The following is a 19,822-nucleotide window of genomic DNA, read 5'->3' on the forward strand; positions in this document are numbered from 1 at the left end:
TTCCATTTTTGCATGTAATTAAGCTATCCAAACATTATTCTACATCTCTGACAACAAAGGAAATATGTTCACTATATTCCTTGACCCTCCAAACATATGTGTAGATTCCTCATTTACAAATTTCCATGTACCAGAAGTTGAGATATTTACGAAAATGAGAATTTCCATAATGGCAGATCCTAATTAGCATATCGATGCATTTAAAATTATTTCCACGACTTTTACTCAAACAGAAAATAGTTATGTTTCCCTTAAACACCAACAGACATAAGTCACAGTTATGTATTATATCAGGCCCAGGTAATTAATGCTATTGATTAATCTGCTTTTGCATGATTTTCGAATGATTCATTGTGCTTTGTATTTTATGCTAATTAGCCTACTTAAAAAATTTCAAAAATTTTAATACATTTTTTTGCCAACCTGGCTTTTATCTGGCAACACTTAAGTAATGTTTTTTTGACAAAAAACTGACGTGTGGTAATTACAAGGAAAAAAAAAATGGAAATTCTTGCATTTTTGTGGGAATTATTGTCTTTAAGTCAAATTTAATTAATATGCAAACGAGCTAATTAGCATAAACAAAATATATTTTGATACATAAATGTATAAGCTTTAATTTGACAATTTTGTGATTTTATGTTTATATTTGACAGATATTGATATTTTGCCGATCTTTGTGAGATTCATCTATTTTTGATTGGTTGCCATGGAAACAGCTTAATAAAGCATAGTGCAAATGAGTTATTTTTCTGGGAATATCTTTTTTCTGATACTTGGGATATATATGAACACTGTGGTAGCAGTGAAAAATTGTCGCAGGGGGGGGGGTGCAAGGTAGGTCCCACTGGCCCCCGGCCTAATGTGTTCAAATTACCTACAGATGCAAACCTACACGAGCATTGACAGTCGAGTATTCCTTTGGTGTTATTGTTTTTTTTCCCCTCTTGGCTTATGTAGATTTGATTCTCATGGCTGCACACTCACCAACTCGTATTCGGCAAGTGGTGGTGATTTTGCCAATCAAACCTCAATCTAAGTTGAAGGCTTTTGGTGTGCATTTGACTGAAATTGGTTAGTTTGAGGTTTTGAATGACTTGGTGACTAATTTGGACAAAGCTGCTTGAAATGCTTTAATTTTTGGGGGGGGAGAGGGTTAATTACCCTCCATGAACCTGCTTTATCTTGTGGTTATGTACATACATCGGCAGCAATGGATTTGCAATTGTTTCCTAATAGAACATTATGTTCTGGTGAATTGTAACCAAACTTTGGTATCATCCCCCCTAATTGACATAATGGTTATAAATACTGCATCCGAATGAGCTGACCAACATTTATCGAACATGTTACAGACATTTTTTGTGCAGCCAATGCAAGATGGGTCATTGGAGAAGCCAGTTTTGCAATCTGAGCACCCATCTGCACCAGCATCCAAGCAGCGACGGCGAATATAAATGTAGTTTCAGATGACGTGTGGGGCAAATTTAAACCACTTCTCATCTCGAAGAGGATTGGCTCCAAACCATTGGGGTGTAGGCCACACAAAGTTGAAAGAAAACCACAATTTACTGGTGAACTCTGTGTTGACATATTTAATCTTTCAACAACCGAAATGCAATAAAGTTAAACTTTGGCATTAAAGTTTGTTTTGCATTGTGGTATCATTGTGCATCAGCAAATCCATTTGCCTGTCAAGATCATCAAGCAATGATTGCCTACTTTTTAATTATTTTTTTTTGTCCATCAAACCACTTAAATCATAGTCCGCATCTTGCTCCGACCCAAGAATTCCATGCTCAAATCATATGCGTCACACTGCAATGGTTCAGAGCACCATGATGGCTCCGGTTGGAGGAGGCCGATTTTCCCATGTGAGGAGCTTATTCCCCTTTTGTCTTCGCTGCTCCTCCGATAACTTTTCGCCGCTGGCCAAGCATGTGCAAGTAGAGCTGGGGAAAGACTGCATGAAAGAAAAAAAAAGTCACTGCCAATGTGAAGATAGGACCATACCTCTGAAGCATTTATTTCTCCTTACAGGTTGTACCCTTGGCCATCTTCCTGTGACATATTGTATGATTAGATTAGACATTATGCCTCACAAAACTTAACTATAACTGCACACGGTAGAGCGCATACTTCCGCCAGCCTGAACAGTTTACGTTTTCTCTCCCACTGATAAGCCAGATCTGGATCTGGACCTCAACCAAAATCTAATTGGCTTGTTGTCACCTAACCAACTCATCCAACTTTTTGTTTTCTGTTTTGTTACAAGTTGTCTCCAATGTTTTGAAATGTCATGCTATGTATCGTTTTTAGCCCCGTCTATATCTCAATGGTGAAGAATCGCTTTCAAAAATTCTCGGATGCGGATTCGGATATTCAACAAAATTGAATCATTCTTCCTTGTCACATACCCAACCTGTTCACCAAGTTTCATCTGATCCGTCCATAACTTTTTGAGATCGTTTTTCGCTTTCTCAATGGTAAAGAATCACTGAGAAAATTATAGTATCTGGAGCTACACCAAAATCTAATCATTTTGTCTGTCACACACCCAACGTCCACACCATATTTCGTTGGAATCCATCCACAACTTTTTTTTAGATATCCTGTTCACAGACATACAGATAGGAGTGATAACATAACCTCCATCCACCTTAGGTGGCTGAGGTAATCATGGATTTCTTCGCAGCTTATCCACAAACAAATGTTTGATGCAGCATTCACATATCAGACCTGAAACCTCACGAAAAAAAAAAAAACACGAAACCCTTCAGGCTGCAGTTTTGTTACAAGCTTCCCTGGCTTCGTAAGTATACAACTTGCAGGTAGGAATGAAGCATTTCTCTTTTGAGACTTTTGCAAATCTACCAAAAGATGTGTCATCTATTTGTTGAGAAGATTTGCTTTGCACCAACAAAGGATTTCCTAATAATTTTGAAAGGATTAGAGAATTATGGAAGCCGAGTTATACAGAATACAACGGAGAATGTCAGTTTCAAGACAGTCTCAGCATGTGTCCTTAAAACTGACATTTTGTTGTACATCTTTAGCCAATTTATAAAATACAACTGAGGATGTGTGGATAATTGTAATATCATATCAAAGTTGGGTAGTTTGAGTGCAGGAGCAGAGTTGTGGCTTGTGGGGGATGTTTTCCCAGTTGGTCAAGGTATGTGTGCTGTTTATAGTGCACTGGCAAGCTTGGTTTAGTACGAGCTCGATTGTCAATGTTGCGAGACAACACTTTGATTTCTTCATCACAAACATGCAAAAGGAAAGACAAGCTTCCTCGTTACAGAACTTCAGGATAGTGCATTTTAAATATATTTAAGGTTAATTGCTGGGGAAAGTTCACATCAGGGCACAAATTGACAAATATTTTGGTGAAAAGGTTGGGAGAGATAATGGCCTAAAAGGTAACAACAAAAAGACACAACCAAAGAAAAGGTTTTGGTCCAACTGTAGCCACAGAGTTGCCTTTATCATTATGCCTAATCCCAACTGCTCTGCATTCTTCTTTTGCCTAAAGGGCCATAACACCAATCTATAAAATCAACAATCTTTATATCTTTTTCAATTTGGGTTTGTATTTGGAATGTATACATCTTGTAAAAGGAAATTGCAACTTACTTGGTATGTAAGAAAGCATCACAATGATGAGGAAGATGTAATAGTCAAAGGAGAAATTGTAAGCATTTGGGAGTGAGATGGAATAAAGTCCAGTTTTGTGGACATAGGGCAGTGCAGCATAGATTAAGAACAGCTCTCCAGAAACTCCAAGTGGATACAACAGGATGAAGAAACTGTACCTGAAAATTCAAAACAATTGGAGAAAAAGTAACTTTACAACAAGTAACACTTAAAAAGTAAATTTTAGCTGCAAACAAATAGCTCTAATGGGAGAAAAACCTGAAGACTGATTTTTCTTTTCTTTTTCAGGTTACAAGCCACAGACATGTATTGTAGTGAGCTTTAACTGAGAACAAATGTTAGTGGGTTCAGTGAAAAGCTCATATCTAATGTGGGTGAACGCACATCTATCATTGCATTCGCATCAAATTCTATTTTCTAGTTTGAAAGTGAAATTTGCAGGAAATTATAAACACTGAAGAGCCTCGATACATTGAACCCATCTGGCAGGATTTGTTTGTCTGTTTTGAAGAATCCATTGGAATGTCAAATCCCGATGACAATTTTTTGCATTTCGGATATCCCCTCTGACTGGTGGATTGCAGTCATCTTCACATTGAAAAAATTGTACAGTAATGGAAAAGGAGAAAATATCCCAAACAGATTAACCCGGATTGATGTCAATCCACAAGAATCCAGAATGACTTTGTGGTGCGCCACATACAAGAAAGGTGTCAGGTATGACAGATTTGGGACAAAATAATTGTCCGAGCACAACGTGACAAAGTTCTAAAACCGTCATTGACTACTACATTGCATTTTTCAAGTTTTTTTGCGCTGAACATGCCATCTAAACTCAATGACCAACGACAAACAAGTTGTCATTGCAGCTACTAATTTTGAGGCGTCACCAGTGGCAAAGGGAGGTCAATGACCCCCCCCCCTCAAAAAAAAATTCCAGCAGGCAACTAAAAATTAGTGTCTGTCAGGAAACTGGAAATACTTCCCCCCCCCCCTCAAGCCCCAAACCCCTTAGTCAAGTAGAGTAGAAACAGATCCTACCGTGCCCATTTAATGAAGTACGGCAGGAAGTTGAGCAGGCTGAATGTGTAGAAAGAGTACCGCACAATTTCCGTGATTGTCCAGGCAGTGAGGAAGAGCAGGACACTGTACTCATTCTGAATCTGAGAAAAGCAGGAAGAGGCACGTGACTAGTAGTTTAGCAAAGCCCGATCAGACAAGTAGGTCAAGAAAGATGGAGGGAAATGGTAAAATTATTTGATGTAAACGACCCCTAAACACCACTGCATAAACAAACTTGACATTTTATAATTGTTCAATTTTGAGACAAAGAAGCCGACAGGTAATTGGTAGAACTCTAGCATGTCTCTGGATTACTTAAAGGTGCAGTGCTTACATCTGGGACACTACTTGCCACAGCCCAAACGAGAAAGACCCGTGAAGACACCTGAAAAGCTGTGAGAAGCACCGAAGAAGGGACGATACCTACATAACACACAAACAACAAAGAATACAACAGTAAAATCCATTACAGTAATAAATGCTCACTTTGTGCTTTTCAAACATCAGAAACCCAAAACATGAATATTTAGTTGAAAGTGCACGAGCCAACTCAAAGCTAGAACAACGTACCAACAGCACAATGTAGCACCTGCAAAACAAAGGAAGAAAATATTGTATGTACGGAAAGGTGGGTGGGGAGAGGTTAACAAGCTCCAAAACATCTACACTGCTTGAGCTCCTTTATGTCTCCGAAAATGAATAAGCAAAATACATCCTCGTTCTTCAGAATCCCACCTCGAGTAGAGCGCCGGTTTGGAATATCTTCAGGATTTTCTCAACACTGCGATACAGACCCTTGTTGGACCCTTTGTTAAGGCCAAATCTGATCATACAGATGGCAAGGACTAACCACCTAGCAGGGAAAAAAGGACAACCATTAAGCACAACATAAAAGCAAATGTGGCTTGACAGGTGAATGGTGCTCATTAATTAGTCAGCACTCGTGGTTAAGGGTGGTAACATGGAGAAGAATTGTGGATTTAAAGATGGTATAAGTTTTGTGTACCTGCTTGAGAGTTAAATAATAACCAGAGTTTGTGTCAAAGCCACCCAATGCTCGCCTGTTTATGCATTTATCGTTTTTAAAACTCGTCTAATAATTCATATTTTTTATAAAGCATTGCAGTGAAGTCTGATCCAAATAATTTTAAAGCAATATATGTATATTGTAATCAGTAACAAGAGCGCAAGTGAGCACAATATACGCCCGAACAAGAAGGTATATACAGAATTGTGCTACTACGTGGAAAACAGCATCCTGGTTGCCATGGCAACCACTTTAGATGACGAACGTATATCACGACACCGTCTCCACAGTCTGTACCTATGTACCAAATATGAAACGTGAAAGTTGAAAACTTTGGGAGTTAGAGTGCGGACAGGGACGGACGGACGGACGACACATAATACGCCCCGATATATCGGGCGTATAAAAAAATAGTGTGGTAGATAAAAACATTCGAAACGAAAAAATAACTTGCACCAAAAATTAACATTTTCACGCTCACGCTGACGCTCACGCCGGGGGTATCGCTATAGCTCTCTGTTCTTCGAACAGGCGAGCTAAAAAATGAAAAAATAAATAAAAAAACCTTCAACGATCTATCTGATTCTGGAAAATCATCTTTATCTATCTATTTGCAGAATACTCCACCCACTGCCATGACACGCCTCATCCTTCAGACAGATGGGCTGCAGCCTCTTCCCTATTCAGACCTTGACAAAATCACAGGCGAGTCAAACCCTTAGAATACCTCTTTCAAAAAATATATATATATATATTGTTGTGGTTGACGAAATTCGCAAACCACCATTCAGGTCCCTTAGGTGAGATATCTCTGTAAGTATATGTGTAGTTAGGCCCAAACCCGTTGTTTCGAGGGAATAAATGTCATTCATTCGGGCTGCGACCCTTCTAGATAGCCGTTTTTCTTTTACTATCTTTATTTTCGACCAGCCGCCATTACTACCACCACCAACCACGTCTCAACAGCCATCACACAACAACCACCAACTGCAACGCCGCTTCACAACAACAGCCACGACCTTTACCGTCACAACTCGCCCTCGCAACCATCGCATCACCGTCATTCCCACGCCGCTTGTGGGCACCGATACTGGACTCGTGCAGGGCGCGCACCGAGCAGCGGGTGCAGAGGCACAGCCTTTCTGAAGAAAACGGATCAAAAACGACTCACGCCCACTTCTGTTCCGTCCTATCGGCGAGCGTGGGGCGATTTGGCCCCGCCTCCAGGTGCGTTGGAGTAATATCGCTATATGCAAATTCATGGATCAAAAAGCATTCACGCCCACTTTTCCTCGGTCCAATGGGGAGCCAGTTAGAGGTGAAGGGTCGGAGGTAAAGGGTCGAAGGTGAAGGAGCGAGGCCACGGGGCATATAAGGGGCTGCGTTCGTCAGTTAAGAGTTCGGAGGCAGTTAAGAGTTCGGAGTCAGTGAAGAGTTGGGACGAGTCAAGAGAGGAGTCTGAGAAGGCGGTTGGACGGAGCTGTGGAGAGGTGGCGGCGGCGAAGGCGGTCGAGGGGGTGCTCGTGTCGGAGTCGGGGAGCTGCGGAGGGAGAGGCCGGCGGCGCGACCGAGGTCGTGGTGGAGACGCTCGTCGCGGGACCCGAGACAGGGAGATATCCTCCTTCCCCCGAGCATCAACAACCCCCTCCTGTTTCCCCCCGCGCTGACATAGTGCGAGAAGGGGGCCCCGTTCCCACCCCCTACCAGACACTGTCCGCGAGGCCCGCGGAGTCGGGGCGCCACCGCCATCTTGCGGCTCATCATCAGACGGGTAGGCCCGACGCGGTCTCGGCCCCAGGCCCGCCTACCCCCCTCATCCTTGAGGGTGGTCCTTTTCTTTTGCTTTGAGTGTATGTGTTGTCGGCGCCGTCTGTGAAGTAAAACTGTATAAGTGTTGCCGTGTGCTCGGTAGTCGGTTAGATCTGCATTGTTGCATTTGCTTTTTGTGCATTATTGTGTGTTTCTTCTTCTTTTACATTTGCTTTTGGTGTAATTGTATATGTGTGCTTTCCGTTCATCGCGAAATAAATGTGCTTTATGTTGAACTGTTTTCCCGTTTCGCTTCGTCTTTTCCTTTATTGAATCTCCATCTTACTTCACGTAAAGGGTTGGTCGTGGGCTAAAACGCCCGATAGTTAATCGAACCGTCGAGGCCGACGATAACACCGCTCGGTTATCCCGATAGTACGGAACGGGTCGCTTAAAGTGGCCCGTGTCCGAAGTCGACCTGCGGCGAGGTGCGATCGCCCGGTCTACCCTCCGTGTGGGTACTTAGGTAGGTCGAATTTGGCGAGCAACCCTATCCCACGCGGGGGGCCGGTTGGCACGATCGTGGTGAGGCCGAAAGGCCCACCCGTGACTAGTTCCCGGCGTTAGTCCGAGAGGGTCACGACGGGATTGTCCGTCCGGTGGGCGACGTGCCGCGATTCGAGTTACGTGGCCGCTCGCACGCCGGTGGGCGCGAATCCGCAACAATATATACAGTATATATACATATGAAAGAATCATTTGGTTTACCCTCCCATCAACATCCTTAGCAAACTCCTTTAAGTTCAGTCACTCAATCTTTTCACCATAAGCCATTATCTCTCATGGGCAAACCACACTTCTAATTTGGCCTCCAAAGCTAGACTGGCATCTTCCGTCGTTCAAAGTCCTTTCTTGGCACACCTGAACTCCTATCCACTTACAAGGCTTCCATCCGCAGCTTGATGGAGTACTGCTCTCCCTTCATGGCAGGTGCCCCTGTCTCACACCTTGCTCAGCTTGATGTCATTGAAACCCAGACCTTCAATATCATTGGAATCGCCGGTGATGAAGCCGAGTCTCTGGGCCTATCACTCTCCCATCACAGAAAGGTCGGTGGTCTGTCTTCTACCACCTCCTTTCTGGTCTTGCACTCTGTGCCCTTTCCATGCTCTGTCCCCCTCAGATTTCTGCAGGGCACACGTATCTACCAGTAACCCTCTTTTTGGTGAACTCCCAAAATCCAGTGTCACGGCTCACCTCCACCGATTTGTTCCTCTTTTCTCTCACCTGTCAAACCAACTTCCTCAGTCTGTTCAATCTCATCCTTCACTCCAAGCCTTAAAGCCAACATGTTCACCACAATCTCAGGTCATCCCATTATCCATACCCATGGGCTGGCAGGGTGGTTAGAGGTTTGTTCACTCACCTCTGAGCTGTCAAGTCTGGGATTTAATCCTGCCCTAGCGAGAAACTATCATCTTGGTGTTTCGCAGGCAGGGCGAGAAATCAGTGTGTGTGCCAATACTCAGGTGATTAAACTGGGCATGCCATCTGTCATAGTTTGTTTCAATCTGTCATAGTTTGAAAGGTGGTGGATGTTGAAGATCTCAGTGTCTCGCAAAGAGTAGGTGAGCTATCGCTGGCACAATGGCCAAATTCCAAAGTCCTGCTCTAACCTACAGAGGTGGCACAGCCACATTCCCAGCAATGATGCAACCAGCTGCCTGTATCTTAAATGAAGGGATCCATACGCATGATAGTTTCTTCCCTCATTAACCCTACCAAAGCCCTCCTCTTTCCAGGTTATCAGGTTCTCCCTGCTCCCTCACCCTACTCTTCATTTTTTTTTTCATTCCATTTATGAGAGTTTGGACTTGTATCCAGCTTGTTCACCTTCAAATGGAAGTTAAGGAAACATGCTCACCCCTCCTTCCTCTCCCATTGTCATTCTTCCCCATGTCCTTTCTTCATTCAAGTCTCCCTCTATTTTGTCCCTCTACCCTGCTATTGGTGCCCCCCTCCCATCCACATCTCCCCACCCCTCCAAACACATTTCCACTGTTCCTTCCATTCTGTGTTCAAGTTCCTCCTCGAGGGTCGACTGTGTATACAAAAATATATGAAGATGATAAATGAAGTTCTCTGACCTGGACAAGTGCCTGACTATATTGTTGTGACATCATGATTGCAGTTCAGAAGGGCTTCTTGCAGTGAAAATATGCCAAGATCAAATGCTATCACTAAGCAGATGAAAAACAAAGCTACCGACTCGTTTCGCCCTTTTTTTCTCTCGTCAGGGCAACACATTGCTCTTCCATCCACAGTGTCTTTGAAGCTTTCCGGCTTTATACTGGTTAATGATGCACCCGTAAGTGGTATTGGTGAAGACGTATAAATGCATTGCAGAATAACTAGTAGAAATACCCACCAAGGGCAGTGATGAGATGGTATGAAATTTGAACGTGACAGCCACAATACTTTGATCAACAATACTGTGATGAGCAGGATAAACTGAGACAATCCGATGACGGTTGGGCTTGAAGCGCCACCCACTGGAACATTGTGACCTCATCCAGCATGGTGAAGACTTTTGTAAACAAAGTCCAGGCTCATGGGGGAGCTAGAACACAGAACAGATCAGGATACAAAAGAACAAAATGAACAGAACAAAGAGAGAAGGGGGAAACACCAACAGCAGGGTTGAGAAACAAAATCGTGATGCAGGAAGGAAAGGGGAGGATGCACAGTGTGGAAAAGATGGCTACAGAGGCAAACTCTTAAGAAGGGAAAACTGGAAGTTTGGATAGAGGTGGACTTGAGGGAAGGGGTGCATAGGGGTTAATTGAGGTAGAATAGATTATAGTTTTTGATGGGGGATGACCTTAGATGGTGATGAACAGCTGTTTTGCAGACTGGGAGGGAAGAATGTGATTGAAGAGAATGTGGAAGCTGGTTACGCAGGTCAGAAAAAAAGAGGAACAAATGAGTGGAGGTGAGCTGTGATCCTGGATTTGGGGGGTTTTACCAGAAGGGGGTCGTTGATGGATCGTGTGCACCCTGCAGATGCATGGGGGGAGGGACAAAGCATGGAAAGAGCAGAGAGTGTAAGACCAGAAAGAAGGTGGTGGAAGACAGAGACCACTGAGCGGTCTGCGATTGAAAAGTGATAAGCCTATAGACTCAGCTTCATGAAGAGAGATTCCAACAATCTTGAAGGCCTTAATTTCCATGGTGTGGGGCAGGGATGCCATCAAACTGCAGATAAAGGCCTTGCAGGTGGATCAGAGTTCAGGTGTGCCAAGGAAGGACTTTGTATGACTGAGGATGCCCAATGGGCAACTGACTTTGGAGGCCAACTTTGAAATGTGGTTTGCCCAAGAAAGGTCATGGCTGATAATAGTGAGACCCAGGAGTTTGAGTGACGATACCTCTTCAAGAGGATTGTTCAGAAAGTAGATGAGAGGGTTCGCCAGACAGTCATTTCGGAGATGGAGAGAGAGAGAGGGAGAGTGTGGGATTTATTTGGATGGCAAAACATATTCCAAGTGTTTGACCAGCTTGTGATTTTGTCAAGGTCTGATACTGATATTAGAACAAAATAAAAGATGTTGAAAGCAAATTTGGATTGTGCAAGCAGAATTGTAAGGCACTAATATACACATGCCTGGTGTTGGATTAATGGTTAGGATGGTGGGCTTGGTATCCTAGGATCCCGAGTTCAAATCCCACTCAGCAGTTGAATTAATACCAGGTGGGGTTGACTCTGCCTGTCATCCTTCCAAGGTCGGCAAAATGAGTGCCAGCTTGCTGGTATCCTGTGTCAGAGTGGCGACCCGTCCAGGATTGTGCCCAATAGCCAAGGAGACTACTTCGGCAGCACCAACGCTCTGCATCGAGTGTGATCCCAATGGATGGATGGATGGATGAAATTATACACCACCTTGAATCATTTATTTGTTTGTATATACTGTGCTTCCAATCACCGTGACATTTAAATCTCTTTTAGTTTGGTTTTAATACACTTTAGTCAGCATCTCCACTGTAAACGTACAACTTTGAATTATTTTTATTTATTTATATACACATCACCATCTCCACTACTTCGATATTTAACCCATGCACATGAGGCAAAAAGTGGGGTAAGCCATTGGTTCACTTCTGTCTGTCTGTCTGTCTGTCTATCCTTCTGTCAACAAACGTCACTTTATGAATGAGGAACAATTTAATTTCAATTGAATGTTATATTTTGAACACAAATTGGAAAACGAACCTGAAGCATAGGAAGACTTTGGCTCTGAATGAACATGAATCTGAAAACGAACCTGCTGTTTCGCAGTCCTTTGGCTCTGAGTTTGTCCCGATCGTACATGCGCAGAGAGGAGTGAGATAAATTTTTTTTTACTCTGTCTGCCTATCTGGTAGTCATCTAAAATAGAAAATCATTCCGAATGGGAAACTCGCTGTTATCAAGGACGCAAACAAGGGGCATGAATAACTAATGTAACTAGTTAAAGGTGCTGTCGACGACACTGCACCGATGGTGGTAAACTTTCTGAAAATTTTCTATATGACCTTTGAAATCGTTATTTCATTTCAATTGAATTATGGGGCCAAAAACAATATTTCAAAAAGTTGTGGACGAGTAATGACAAAACCAGGTAGTCGAGTTGGTTAGGTGACAAGAACAAGCCAATTTGATTTTTGTTCAAATCCGGCCGAACAGTGGGGTACCATTCAGCCTGGCAGAGGTATGTGAGTGCGTTCTGGAAGGATGGCCAAGAGGTATGCACACTTGCTGATGAGCTGTCTATCCTGGGTTTGAATCTTCGCCCAGCTATAAACTGTCATCACAGTGTTTCACTGGCAGGGTGGTTCATCAATATGTGTGCCGTCCCTTGGATGGATATTAAATTCAGCATCCCATCTGCCAGCATCATTTGGTGGAAATTAAAGATTCCACTGTGTCCTTCGCAAAGAGTAGGCGAGCTATCGCCGGTATCCTGAACAAATTCCAAATTCCTGCCCTGACTTCCTGAGTTGGAGTGGCGACCTGACCAAGATTGTAGCCTCGTAACTGCTTCAGCAGCACCAACGCTCTGCATAAGGCATAGTACACCATTTGTTTATTTAAATACAATGTCTACATGTCCCATTTTTAAGGTGCGGTTGGTGGCTCTAATCTTGATGGGGACTTGTATTATTGTTCGTTTGTTTGCACGACACAGCCTTATATAAAATAATCTTTAATTAATTAATTTGCAGAATAAATGCCAGAAGCAGAAATTTCTGACTCACGAAAAATGCAATGAAGTTGCTTAATTGCACATTTGACATTATTGTCTTTTTTCCTCCCATACAAGGATGAGAAGTAATGAATTCCATAATGATCAAATAGTGTAACTTTGTGAAATTTGATTTCTGCTTCACTTGAAACAAATTTTGACATAACTAAGATATTTGGAGCATTTGAGATGATCATCCTCAACATCAACAATATTGTTCAATGTGCCGGTGCTGTTGAAGCAATCTCTCGGTAAGCGTTACACTGGATGGTTTGCCGCTGCCTTCCCAGCAGGAGTTAGGGCAGGAATTTTCAATTTGTTCAGGAGACCGGCGATAACTTGCCCATTTATTTCTATACATAAATATATACAGTGGGGAGAACAAGTATTTGATACACTGCCGATTTTGCAGGTTTTCCCACTTACAAAGCATGTAGAGGTCTGTAATTTTTATCATAGGTACACTTCAACTGTGAAATATGGAATCCAAAACAAAAATCCTGAAAATCACATTGTATTATTTTTAAATAATTAATTTGCATTTTATTGCATGAAATAAGTATTTGATCACCTACCAACCAGTAAGAATTCCGGCTCTCACAGACCTGTTAGTTTTGTCTTTAAGAAGCCCTCCCATTCTCCACTTATTACCTGCATGAACTGCACCTGTTTGAACTCGTTATCTGCATAAAAGCAGCTGTCCACACTCAATCAATCAGACTCCAACCTCTCCACAATGGGCAAGACCAGAGAGCTGTCTAAGGACATCAGGGACAAAATTGTAGATTTGCACAAGGCTGGGATGGGCTACAGGACAATGGGCAAGCAGCTTGGTGAGAAGGCAACAACTGTTGGCACAATTATTAGAAAATGGAAGAAGTTCAAGATAACAGTTAATCTCCGTTGGTCTGGGGCTCCATGCAAGATCTCGCCTTGTGGAGCCTTAATGATCATGAGAAAAGTGAGGGATCAGTCCAGAACTACACGGCAGGACCTAGTCAATGACCTGAAGAGAGCTGGGACCACAGTATCAAAGAAAACCATAAGTAACACACTATGCCATCATGGATTGAAATCCTGCAGCACACGCAAGGTCCCTCTGCTCAAGCCAGCGCATGTCCAGGCCTGTCTGAAGTTTGCCAATGACCATCTGGATGATCCAGAGGAGGAATGGGAGAAGGTCATGTGGTCTGATGAGACCAAAATAGAGCTTTTTGGTTTAAACTCCACTCGCCGTGTTTGGAGGAAGAAGAAGGATGAGTACAAGCCCAAGAACACCATCCCAACCGTGAAGCATGGAGGTGGAAATATCATTCTTTGGGGATGCTTTTCTGCAAAGGGGACAGGATGACTGCAGCGTATTGAGGGGAGGATGGATGGGGCCATGTATCGCGAGATCTTGGCCAACAACCTCCTTCGCTCAACAAGAGCATTGAAGATGGGGCGTGGCTGGGTCTTCCAGGATGACAACGACCCGAAACACACAGCCAGGGCAACTAAGGAGTGGCTCCGTAAGAAGCATCTCAAGGTCCTGGAGTGGCCTAGCCAGTCTACAGACCTGAACCCAATAGAAAATCTTTGGAGGGAGCTGAAAGTCTGTGTTGCCCAGCGACAGCCCCGAAACCTGAAGGATCTGGAGAAGATCTGTATGGAGGAGTGGGCCAAAATCCCTGCTGCAGTCTGTGCAAACCTGGTTAAGAACGATAGGAAACGCCTGATCTCTGTAATTGCAAACAAAGGTTTCTGTACCAAATATTAAGTTCTGTTTTTCTGATGTATCAAATACTTATTTCATGCAATAAAATGCAAATTAATGATTTAAAAATCATACAATGTGATTTTCAGGATTTTTGTTTTAGATTCCGTCTTTCACAGTTGAAGTGTACCGATGATAAAAATTACAGACCTCTACGTGCTTTGTAAGTGGGAAAACCTGCAAAATCGGCAGTGTATCAAATACTTGTTCTCCCCACTGTATATACATAAAAATATAATTAGATACAAGAGCGAGGCTCATGGAACTTTTCACAAAAAGCAAGCAGTGGGATCTTTATCACCCATCAACGACCAATGGTGGCAGATGGTTCCTTCGGCTTAACGCCCCTCCGAGGGATGACGCACACACTGATGAATTGCTCTGCATGTGAATCACCAGGATGAGAGTTTCTTGGTGGGTCAGGATTCAAACGCAGGAAAGACAGCTCAGAGGCAAGTGTGCATACACACAAGATATCCTGATCTGGAACGAGAAACAAGTTTCGAGGAAGATGCAAGAATGCTGTATCCATTGCAACAGATTATTGTTGTTTGGGCTGTTTTCAGCAAAGCCCTATTATCCAAACCATCAAGAAATATTCCCACTCTTTCAAAAGGCAACATCTCATGCCGATGAAAAGAATGAACGTGCAAACGGTTGAAAATCTCTTCCGTCTTCCTTACATGGGATGGAATGGCACTTAAACCCATGGAGAAAACACAAAAATGCCAAAAAGGCAATCACAGCAAATTACTGGAAAAAAAAATTAACGCATCACATTTTGTTTGTTTAAATGACACCACCGTTACCTGAAAGCGGATGGCGTGCGAAGCGAGGAACGTTAAATGCGCATGTGATATCCTTCATTAGTAAGCCTTGGCCAAAGGCATGATAGCTGATGGCTTGGAACAGGTGCCAAGATTCTCAGAAGACAGTGTGAACATTTCTGGAGTTCTCTTGACCATAAGTGAGAGGCCTTTCCATCTCCTATCGCAACCTTTTTATTATTTATTTTTCAACCTCAAATGCAACTTCCTGCATGTTCCTTCTCCTCCCCACCCCACCCCCAAACTCCTGCTTTTGGTGGCACTGTCTTTTCATGTGGCATTTCAGTGCATCAAGCGTGTGGACGAGTACCATAATGTAACAAGGACACTCGGTAGGTGGAGCACATACCTCCGCCACGTAAACATATCGGGACCGATACATTTTTGAAATATCATGCTATATATCGTTTTTGGCCCTATCTTTCAATGGTGACGAATCACTTGGAAAATTATCAGATCCATATTCAGATTTGGATCTTCACCAAAATTGAATCAATTCTTTCTTGTCACACACCCAACATGTCCACCAAGTTTTGTCTGAATCCATCCACAACTTTTTGAGATATCGTGCTCCACATCGTTTTTTGCCCCATCTCTCAATGGTGAAGAATCACTTTAAAAGTTATTGTTGCCAGATCTGGATCTTCACTAAAATCTAATCAGTTTGTCCTCATCACACACCCAACCTGTCCACCAAATTTCATCCGAATCCGTCCACAACATTTTCAGATATCCTGCACACAGACAAACAAATAGACAGAAAGGCGTAAAACCATAACCTCCTTCACCTTCGGCGGTGGAGGTAAAAACTAGCCAGGTGTTAAAATTGACAATCTTATTCTTCTTTCTTTAATGGCCACAATTATTCCCACGTTCCTGTGGGGTTGGCCGGGAGATGTTTTTGGCCCAAGTATTTTACAAACCGGCTGGCCAGGTCTGGCGTTCGACGAAGGTTGTGGCAGGAATTTGTAATTTGGCCATGGCACCAGAGACAGCTCACCTATTCTTCATAAATGACACCGTGGGATTTTTAACGTCCACCAACTCATGCCAGCAGACGGAACGCCCATGCGAGGGACGGCACACATATTGATGAATCACCCTACCAGTGAAATATCAAGACGGCAATTTATAGGTTGGTCGAGATTTGAAGCTGGCCGCTTTTATATTGACAATACGAAAACAATATGGCAATTCTCCCAAGTTGAGTTTAGCTTTCAGGCGATACACAATTCTCTGCTCTTTTCAAAAGAACCGCAGGATCCAATGTCTGTCCACAAGTGAGTGATATTAGCAGATGGGGCACCTGCTTAATTTATATCCATAAATGCCTTCAAAGAACCAGGGTGACAAGTCGTTGAATCATATTATTTTGAAAATCAAACAGATTAGACAACTTCAAGGAGAGCAAGCTACCACCACAACAAACGACATGCAATGTGGGAAAGATGTCAAGAAGGGAGACATTTGTGGATGGTTGAAGGAAACTAAAGACACATGTACATTGTGTTACCAAAAGTATTGCAACAGTACAGCTGAACTGGAAACGAACCCTCCTCACCTGACATGCATATCTTTCCCACACTCCAAAGAAGCATGCGTTTTATGAAGGTGTGCAGCAGGTATTGAAACTCAATTGCAATCAAGAGGCCACAGCATAAACTAGAAGGGCACTCGGGAGAGCGCATACCTCCGCCACATAACGCCTGATCCACGAGAACATATCAGGCCCAAAACATGTTTGAAATATCATTTTTGGCCCGATCTCTCAATGGTGAAGAATCACTATTAAAATGAAATAATTCTCGTATCCAGATCTGGATTCGGATCTTCACCAAAATTGAATCAATTCTTCCTTGTCACACACCCAACCAGTCGACCAAGTTTCATCCAAATCCGTGCACAATTTTTTGAGATATTGTGCCACATATCGTTTTAGGCCCTTTCTCTCAATGGAGAAGAATCACTTCAAAAATTCCAGTCATCGGATCCGGATCTTCACCAAAATCTAATCAGTTCGTCGTTGTCACACACCGAACCTGTCCACAAAATTTCATCCGGATCCGTCTACAACTTTTTGAGATATCCTGCACACAAACGGACGGACAGAAAGGGGTGAAACCATAACCTCCTTCACCTTCGGTGGCGGAGGTAATAACTGACCCAGGGAACCTTCAGTGTGAAATGGTTATCAGATGCCAGAGGTTCGCAGCATCAATGACACATTGAGCATTACCACGACTTCCAAGTCAACTTTGGGTAATGTCCTTAAGAAACGTAAGACATGCCGTGCCAATGTTGAAACCCTGACAGGCAGGCCAAAATGAACAGATCAAGCCAGAAAGACCTTCAGATGAAGAATCTTGTACTCTGCCTCAAATCAATACTATGCCTATGTGCCTCAAATCAAATCTATATGCCTCAAATATGCAATACTATGCCACAAATCTACCAAAAATTGGTACAAAGTGTCAGTGAGGACTGACTGGTTCAAGCAGTGCTTATTACCAAGGGCACTTCAACCACCGTAGAAATTGAATAAAACGGTTGTGAATTAATAGTAACCCAGAATATTTCCTTGCTGTCACAATACTTTTGCTAAATAGCATATACATGATGTGTTTATCAATACCTGAGCATCAGCCTGGTGTTGGTGGCTTGGGATCCTAGGGTCCCGAGTTCAAGCCCTGTCGGCCGCTGAATTAATACACCAGGGGGTTGTGACTCAGCCTGTCATCCTTCCGAGGTCAGCGAAATGAGTACCAGTTCCAGTGTGTGTACTGGTAGAGGGGCACTGCATCAGCGACATAGTCATGCTTCAAGAAATGATAGCTACCCCGGCAGCTAAGCTGCCATACGACCACCACCACCAATACCTGAGCAAGTTTGAACAAGGCATCATCGTTAAGTTTTGGGAAGCAGGGTGTTCTTCAGATTATTTTATATGCAAGACCAGCCCAGGATATCACACTCTCCTGCTGTAAAAACGATGGGGTGTTGTTGGAATTGTTGGGCCCAAAAAGGCTGTGTGGATTATTATTTTTTTGTATGCATTGTCGAGGCTCATAAGAGCGAACACACAGAACATATAACAAGGGGTGCAGGAGACAAGAGGGAAGCACAAAACAGTCGGGAACATAGACATTAGGAGATCTGCGGAAGGGAGAGGGATGGGGGTGGAGAACACAGGATAAACAAGATGGACATTCCAGGAACTTTCAGGAAGGAAAGCAGGGAGTTTGAAGGAGGTATGGGGTGGATTAACAGGGGTAGAAAAGATCATTGTTTTGGATAGGGAACATTGCTATTTGGTCCAAATTGCAATTGCATGCCAAAGTCAAATGAATAAGTATAAAAGAGGAGGGCCATCCTCATTAAAATTGTATGACTGCAGGAAAATGAGGATACATCGACAAGTAAGTCTCTAATTTATGGTCCTGGTACTTTTCATTTATTATTATGCTTCTCGAGATCTTGCAAACTGCTCACCAAAAACGGTGGTCCTTTTGTGTAATTTGCATATCTAATCCCATGATCAATGAGAAGCAAATTTTTCTTGATGTGTACTCGCATGCATTGTGAGAAATATAGATAATTATGAGGTAACAAAGAAAACAAGCCGGTAGGCGACGAGGGATCCGCTAGGATTGAAGCGCTGGATACGATGCTTTTCATTCTGACCGATCCACCGACGAAGATTCATTGCCAAGACGTATTGGTTCACATACAATTGTTCCTCTGCCTGGCAAGATTTTTCCTATTGCATATTTTGCCAACTGGCACTCCTCATAAAAAATGACGTTAAATAGACACCCTATTTTTGAAGGACTAACATTTGAAAAATAATCGGTTTGCTGGTTTGTGCTGTGGATCCTCGCGTTGCAGAGACACACACACACACAACCCAATAAACTTCTCTCATTGCTCTTGTTTGACCACACCTCCTGAGCCACACAATATTTTTCATAAGCCACGCCCACTTTCCTACACCACTCCCACTTTAAATAATAAATAATTGAAGGTGGTGTGTGGGTCGTGGAATTGTTTTCGGTAAATAAATAAATAATTGAAGGTGGTGTGGGTCGTGGAATCGTTTTCAGTGAATAAATAAATAATTGAAGGTGGTGTGTGGGTCGTGGAATTGTTTTCGGCAAATAAATAAATAAGTGGAGGTGGTGTGTGGATCGTGGAATTGTTTTCTGTAAATAAATAAATAATTGAAGGTGGTGTGTGGGTCGTGGAATCGTTTTCAATAAATAAATAAATAAATAATTGGAGGTGGTGTGTGGATCGTGGAATTGTTTTCGGTAAATAAATAAATAATTGACGGTGGTCTGTGGGTCATGGAATTGTTTTCGGTAAATAAATAAATAATTGAAGGTGGTGTGTGGGTCGTGGAATCGTTTTCAGTAAATAAATAAATAAATAAGTGGAGGTGGTGTGTGGATCGTGGAATTGTTTT

General features: G+C 42.8%; 2 protein-coding genes across 9 annotated transcripts in view; one reads left to right on the forward strand and one right to left on the reverse strand.

Moving 5' to 3' along the window:
• Window positions 1–7,796, forward strand: part of RBM48 (RNA binding motif protein 48) — a 35,948-nt gene extending 28,152 nt beyond the window's left edge. For 6 of the 7 annotated variants that reach the window (XM_085869896.1, XM_085869895.1, XM_085869891.1 and 3 more), the window contains exon 6: window positions 6,364–7,796. In XM_085869896.1, coding sequence (XP_085726022.1) covers window positions 6,364–6,468 — 105 coding nt within the window. In that variant the 3' untranslated portion in view covers window positions 6,469–7,796. Of the gene's footprint in view, window positions 1–1,355; window positions 1,645–6,363 lie in introns of those variants that run through there. The other variant, XM_085869898.1, reaches the window with a different exon arrangement.
• LOC147032356 (very-long-chain (3R)-3-hydroxyacyl-CoA dehydratase 2-like) overlaps window positions 1,581–19,822 on the reverse strand; it is a 32,084-nt gene continuing 13,842 nt past the window's right edge. For both annotated transcript variants that reach the window (XM_085869899.1, XM_085869900.1), the window contains exons 2-7: window positions 5,455–5,572; window positions 5,290–5,308; window positions 5,054–5,142; window positions 4,699–4,820; window positions 3,637–3,815; window positions 1,581–1,963 (exon numbers count right to left, since the gene is read on the reverse strand). In XM_085869899.1, the coding sequence (XP_085726025.1) occupies window positions 1,884–1,963; window positions 3,637–3,815; window positions 4,699–4,820; window positions 5,054–5,142; window positions 5,290–5,308; window positions 5,455–5,572 (607 nt within the window). In that variant the 3' untranslated portion in view covers window positions 1,581–1,883. The remainder of the gene's footprint in view (window positions 1,964–3,636; window positions 3,816–4,698; window positions 4,821–5,053; window positions 5,143–5,289; window positions 5,309–5,454; window positions 5,573–19,822) is intronic.

Source organism: Eptatretus burgeri, chromosome 2, assembly GCF_056783735.1.
Source record: "Eptatretus burgeri isolate ZD-2024b chromosome 2, Ebu_testis_v1, whole genome shotgun sequence".
NCBI classification, from domain to species: domain Eukaryota; kingdom Metazoa; phylum Chordata; class Myxini; order Myxiniformes; family Myxinidae; genus Eptatretus; species Eptatretus burgeri.